The sequence below is a fragment of the Melospiza georgiana genome, chromosome 6, assembly GCF_028018845.1.
Source record: "Melospiza georgiana isolate bMelGeo1 chromosome 6, bMelGeo1.pri, whole genome shotgun sequence".
Classification (NCBI taxonomy): domain Eukaryota; kingdom Metazoa; phylum Chordata; class Aves; order Passeriformes; family Passerellidae; genus Melospiza; species Melospiza georgiana.
In genome coordinates, this window is record NC_080435.1 from 57,087,905 (window position 1) to 57,094,341 (window position 6,437).

General features: G+C 53.7%; 1 protein-coding gene across 2 annotated transcripts; it reads left to right on the plus strand.

Annotated features, from left to right (window-relative positions):
• Positions 1-2,595: 2,595 nt before the first annotated feature.
• Positions 2,596-6,205, plus strand: ZBTB25 (zinc finger and BTB domain containing 25). Of its 2 annotated transcripts, none has more exons than XM_058027029.1 (3): positions 2,596-2,645; positions 3,300-3,478; positions 4,620-6,205. In XM_058027029.1, the coding sequence occupies exons 2-3, from the start codon at positions 3,306-3,308 to the stop codon at positions 5,752-5,754; spliced, it is 1,308 nt and encodes a 435-aa protein (XP_057883012.1). In that variant the 5' UTR covers positions 2,596-2,645; positions 3,300-3,305; the 3' UTR covers positions 5,755-6,205. The 2 variants fall into 2 exon arrangements, with proteins under 2 accessions (XP_057883012.1, XP_057883011.1); XM_058027028.1 differs by lacking the exon at positions 2,596-2,645 and adding an exon at positions 2,882-3,222.
• The last annotated feature ends 232 nt before the right edge of the window (positions 6,206-6,437 follow it).

Below are 6,437 nucleotides of genomic sequence, written 5' to 3' on the forward strand. Positions count from 1 at the left end.
ATCTGACAAGCCAAAGGGGCAAACTCAAATCACAGCAAAACTAAGAGATTTTATTACAAATTTGAAAATCAAAAAGTAACAAAAAAAGCAACAAAATAAAATGCCACAATGTTAAAATGTACCAGCATCCATCCCTGCTTCAGGGACCCTGAAGGTTTTCCTGAGGCATCCCTCCTCTGTGTAAGCAAACAGGACAAACCCAACTAACACAATCCTAGTTTCCAAATGGAGGATCAGCCCTTCCTCCTGGGTCTGTCTGGGGATTTTCTAACCACTACAGAATAAAAGCAGAGCTTTCAAAATATGGCTTTCAGAATGTGTCTAAAAAAACCCCGTTTCCCCTCTCACTCTGCTTCAGCTTTGCCTCAGGGGTCTGTAGCAGTTCAAGGGAAATAAACCTCTGTGGCAGAGAAGGTGGTGGGACCCCCACATTACAGCTGCTTTGTAGGTTTTCCTGTTTTATAGGAAGTTAAATAAACGGCCTCCACAAGCCCACAGAGTCGAGGTTTTCAAATCACACTGAAAAGTTGCTTTTCTTATGGTTCAAGAGTCTTTTTCTCCCCACCTCTTTACACGCCCCATGGCAGCACAAGCCAAGAGCGCCCGTGAGGGGCTTGTGCAGCCTCTTGCTCTGTCCCATGTGTGTCACACCACAGCTCCTGCCACCTCCGGTAAGGTGGGGCCCAAGGCAGTCCCCCTTCCTCACCACCCCGTTCTCTTACTGCCTTCCCACCACACTTACATTTACAATTTACTTTTTTTAATTATTATTTCCTGACCACAGAGGAGGAGGGAGTAGAAACACACATGGAGAGAGCTGTGATTATGTGCTGATGTCTTTCTGACCCACCAGCATAGGCTGTGTCACTTTGTACTGGCTGTGAGTGATATCATTGCCTGTTTTTTACAGCAAAACACCAAATTCAATCCTCACCACCACTTTCATCAGTTTGGCTCTGGTTTCTCTGAAGCTCTTCAAAGTCCTCTTTGGACCAGAGTCAACCTAAATAACATGTAAATAATTAATCATTTAAATAAATAACATGCCATCTGCAAATAGCGACTCGCTCCATACACAGGTTAATAAATATGTTAAATAACCCAAAACAGAGTACAAAACCTTGAGCCACCTACTGCCACCCTCTTTTAGGGAAGAAAAGTGGGTTCTAATATTTATAGGAGCAGCAAGATTATAGCTCCATGGTGTCTCAATACTGCTGCTGTGCAAACACAGGAGGGAAAGATGGTCCCTGAGTCCTGCAAACTTTATATATAAAATAGAAGAAATAAAACATAAGGCAATGGAAAAGATAAAGCAGTGCTGGTCAGTGGGATAAGCAGCTAACACATGGATGAAAATGCTTTGGAACCTATGGTCTGTCATCTCTCAGCCCAACTTCATCACCCACCCAGGCTCAGGCTGCCTGGAAACAGCCCCATAAGCTGATGCATTCTGGTGGCCAGGGGCATTATTTGCCTTTAATATTCAAGAATTGCAGTTATGGGGATGCAAAACTATCAAATGCTGAGAGGAAACCAAGAGGGATGATCCGAGGCACTGAGTATCTTCTGCAGAGGCCCTGAGTCAGCAGAGATGCTATGGAGGAGGTGGGTGTGATAGATCTTGGAAACTGCACCAAAATCATGACAAAGGTGCACAAATAGTGATTTTCACTGCATTTTCCAGCTGGAAAAACAACGTGTGAGCATCAAGTGAACCTGGTGGCAGCAAGACTGGACGTTTGAACGCAATTTGGTAGCATTCATCGGAAAGCCTCCTCGGAGGTGGTACTGAGTGCGGGAGCGGAGGCTGGGGAGCGCAGGGGCCGCGCTGGCGCTCCCGGGAGAAGCCCATCCCTGCCCATCCCTGCCCGGGAGGGGCTGCTGGTGGCCGGGCAATCGCGGTCAAGGGTGGGAGTGCCGCCTGTGCCTCCTCCTCTGCCTGGCACCGGACCCGGCACAGCTGCTCTCGCCCAAAATAACCCCTGGTTGAACATCAGGGAGCGACCGGAGGAGGAGGAGGAGGAGGAGGCCTGACAGAGAAACGCTGCGTCCTCGGGACTCGCGGTGCTTAAAGCAGCGCAGAGGCCGCAGACATTGGCGAGGAAGCCAGATCGTATCTTCTCATCCATTCCTGGCCACACCGGGGAAGCTCCTTTACTTTTTTTTTTCCCCGTAAAAAAAACCCAAAAAAACTCAAAACAAAACAAAAAAAACACCCCAAAACCAAACAAAAAAACAACCCAACCCAAACCAGCAAACACCCCCTAGAGCACGCACTTTATGCCGAGAGCGGAGGCGCTCAAGGCGATCAAGAAGCCGAGCCCCCCGCCCAGGCTGGTGCCTTTGGCAGCCCACGGAAAAACACGCACCCTCCCAAAAATCCCCCACGGGGCTGCGCCCGCTCCTTCCCTCGCTCGCTCCGGGGCTGCGGGCGAGCAGAGCAGAGCAGCGCGGGCAGTGCCGCCCTCAGCCGCGCAGGGGCCGCGCTCGCGTTTCCCGGGAGAATCCCATTCCTGCCCATCCCTGCCCGGCCCTGCCCGGCCCGGCGGGGCCCGGCCCGCCCGGCAGGAAGCGCGGGGGGGCAGCGCCCACCCCATCCGCCGGGCGGGCAGCGGGGGCGGGCGGTGGCGGCGCTTCCGCGGGTAAGCGGCTGCGCGGGCGCGGGGGAGCGGCGGGGCCGGGCCGGGAGGGAGGGAAGGAGGGCGCTGGGCCCGCGCCACGGGCGCGCTGCGCTCGCCGCCTCCCGATGCGCGCCGCCTTTCTCTCCCCCCCCCCCCCCCCCCCCCCCAAATAATTTTCTGCGGAAACAATAGCAAATATCGGCGTTTATTTGCGCAGGGGCCGCTGGCGGGGCGGGGCGGGGCGAGGGCGGCTCGGCCCGCACAATGGGGGCTTTGTTGGGCGCACAGGGCGCCTCTGTGCCGCGGCCGCCGCGCTCAGCCCCGCTCCCCCGTGCCTCCGCCGCGGCTCCGGGGCGGCAGAAAGCGCCGTCAGCTCGCAGGGAAAACGCCAGCCGGGGTTAAAGTTAGTGCTGACACCCCGCAGAGCGTGGGTAATCAGCGGGAGAAGCGTCTCTGAGTGTGGCTGGCAGATGGGAAAGTCCCCGAGAGGTCTTGAGCACCGGCGGTGGTATCGGAAGGAGAAACTGTTAAATTGGGGTGCAGGGAGTATCTGGAGGAGGGAAGAGGCTCCATGCCAGGCGTCCATCTCGTTTCGGTGGTGAGAAGTCAACATTTGAGCCTTTGGGAGCTCTCCGATTTCTTAATGAGATGAACATCTTGTTCCCTTGCTCCCAGCACACCATGGATACCACCGGCCACAGCGTCCTCCTCCTCCAGCAGCTGAACATGCAGCGGGAGTTTGGCTTTCTGTGTGACTGCACAGTTGCCATTGGAGATGTTTACTTCAAAGCCCACAGAGCGGTGCTCGCTGCTTTTTCAAACTATTTTAAGATGATATTTATTCATCAGACGAGGTAAGAACACACAGCTCTCCTCCTATCCTTTTACCACCCTCAGTATTCTTCTTTTTGTTCTTTCTAAAGGTATGAAAGTCTAAAAGAGTATAAATGGGGACGTTAGGTGGCCTGAGATTATTTTCCTAACCCAGCACAGGCCTTGGCTCTCTAAACAATCCCAGACCAGAAAGCACTGCCCTTTAGAACCACTTTCTTAGTCAGCATATGGCAACATCAGACCCTGCATTTTGGAGATGAGGTATATTCAGATAAATAAAGCGTATAAGTACCACCGTGTTCCTGCAGTGAGAGCCTTGCAGATTTGGAACCCAGGGATATCCTGGTACCTCCTGCCCATGTGAAATATGTCCAGTACTTAGCCTTAGGTCCTAGTCAAGCTTGCTGGGTGAGACTGTCATTTCTGGCAGAATCCACAGGCTTGAAACAATCAAGAAGCTGTGGCCTTATCAGAGTTCTGTGCTTCAGACTCTTGGAGATAAGGGCCGAGACTGAGATCATCAATTCATTTAAAGCTGTTGTTCACATGCTTCACCTGGCCAGGTCAGGAGTGGTTCGGCTGGTATAACAAGAGCAGTGCCAAGGTCTGGCCTCTGACCTGGGGCTGGCTGTTTGTGATGGATTAAATGTTCTTCATTCCCCTTCCTTTCTGAGGGTCGTGGCCTCCAGCACCTCTGCAAGATAATCTTTAGGATCAGCTGCATCACCCCTTGGAAGTGAGATGAGTTAACTGCCCTTCCCTGAGGATGTTGTTTGCTGACACTTAAGTGCAATACTCATAAAGATTAGACAGTACTGGCAGCTGAACTCATTACTCAGATAGATGGAGTGGCACACACTGGTGATGCACAGCTTGCATGGCATCGCTGCGGTGCTGTGTGGCTGCAGCTGGCTCTGCATGGGAGGGACGGGGTGCCCAGGGCTGGTCACCAGCACCAGCCTCAGCTGCAGTTGTGCACGTGGCCTTTGGAATCACAGGGATAAACGCAGACTCAGGCACTTGGCTTTGCAGACAAAGCTTCTGCACTTCTGCAGGGCTTGGCAGGGAGTGCTGCTTGTAAAAGCGCTCTCACAGCAAATAGGCAGGTAATGGATCGGGATTTGGATCCCTGTATGTACTTAATCATCTGTTTTGTTTCAGCGAGTGCATAAAAATTCAGCCTACAGACATCCAGCCTGACATATTTAGTTACTTGTTACATATCATGTACACTGGGAAAGGGCCAAAGCAGACCGTCAGCCAGAGCCGGCTGGAGGAGGGCATCCGCTTTCTGCACGCAGACCACCTGTCCCACATCGCCATCGAGATGAACCAGGCCTTCTCCCCGGAGCCCGTCCAGTCCTCCAACCTGTACGGGATCCAGATCTCCACGGCGCACAAGCTGGCAAAGGAGCGCCTGGGAGCGAAGGAGAGCCTGCCCAAGGCAGGCAGGTCTGCGGCGCAGGGCGATCCCCCCCAGCTGCAGCTGTCCCTGGCCATCGGCCTGGACGAGGGCCCCCTGGACCAGCAGCCCGCCCGCGCCCCGGCCCAGCCCGCGGCTCTGGCCAAGCCGCCCGAGGAGCGCCCGAAGCTCTCGGTTTCAATAAAGCAGGAGCGCTGCGACTCGGAGCCCGTGGTGTCCCAGAGCTGCACCCCTCCTTCCCCGGGGGTGGCCAGCCCCATCCTGGCCAAGGGCGGCCTCAAGGTGCACCTGTGCCACTACTGCGGGGAGCGCTTCGACTCGCGCGACGGGCTGCGGCAGCACCTGCACACCCACGTCTCGGGCTCGCTGCCCTTCGGCGTGCCCGCCTCCATCCTGGAGAGCGGCGACCTGGGCGAGGTGCAGCCCCTGGCCGAGGACAGGGAGCCCGGGGACGGCCATCGCCTCGGCGCCTTCCTGCTCAAGGAGGACGAGCATCAGCTGGAGCATCCGAGCTGCAGCGAGCTGGAGCCTCTGCAGATCGGGCAGCTCTCCCTCATCTCCAAGGACCACGAGCCGGTGGAGTTGAACTGTAACTTTTCTTTCTCGAGAAAGAGAAAGGTCAGCTGCACCGTGTGCGGCCGCGCGTTTTTCCGGAAGAGCCAGCTGCTGGAGCACATGTACACGCACCGAGGGAAGCAGCACAAGTACGGCCGCTGCCAGCGGCTGGAGAGCCCCAGCACCCCCAGGTTTCACCCCTACTGTGACAGTGAGAGTGTGGGGAAGAGCTCCAGCTTGTCCCAGGAGCACTTGGATGAATGCATACTGGAGTCAGATCTCATCCAAGAAAGCGTCGATACGATCCTGGTAGAGTAATTCTCCCCCCTCAGATCTGAAACTGGATGTTTTGGCATTCTCCGCCTAGGGAGTGGCTGCTCTGTGCAGCTGATTTTCTTGAGCCACCATTCCCCTCACTGCTGAGATAACTGTGAAGGACTGTGTACTTTGACTTGTGTACCTGCTTTTTTTACTTCTCTAACTTTTAAACTCGAGTTAATTCCCATCTAAGTCCTTGGAAGCCTCCGTGTAACTCAGTTATGCTTTTCCTGAATGTGAACTTATTCCTACTCTGCTTTACTGGAGTAAAGGCTGTATTGCTGGGTGTGAGGTTTAAACATTGTCTAGTACTCTGTGTGGTGCCTAGGACTGTTTGTATCCCATAGAATTGCTCTTCTGAAACCAGATGGATGGAAGTGTAGAGGGAAATACTTACTGTGTTTCCCAAACAGTTTGTTTTTAATGAAAATAAATATCTCAAGGAGATGAATCCTGAAGTTCATGTTGTTCATGTAACTGCAGTTAATAAATCTCTGCATAAATATTTGCAGGAGCCATAAGGCTGCTCTTTTCAAGGGAATTGGCAGTGTTGATGTAGGGGTGGCAACCTTCATTTTGACAAGCCCTGGAGTCCTCATCTGTCTTCTAAATTTACTTTTAAACTCTAGGGATTTGCATGTGTTTTTCCTCCTTCCTACTCCTCCCTCAATCACCACTACTGC

What these genes read in the sequence shown, in the direction of transcription:
- ZBTB25 (XM_058027028.1), top strand. Translation starts at nt 3,196, where the DNA reads ATGCCAGGCGTCCATCTCGTTTCGGTG. An exon ending in GCGTCCATCTCGTTTCGGTG is followed by an intron (nt 3,223 to 3,299) that starts GTGAGAAGTCAA and finishes CCTTGCTCCCAG; the next exon opens with CACACCATGGATACCACCGG. An exon ending in ATATTTATTCATCAGACGAG is followed by an intron (nt 3,479 to 4,619) that starts GTAAGAACACAC and finishes GTTTTGTTTCAG; the next exon opens with CGAGTGCATAAAAATTCAGC.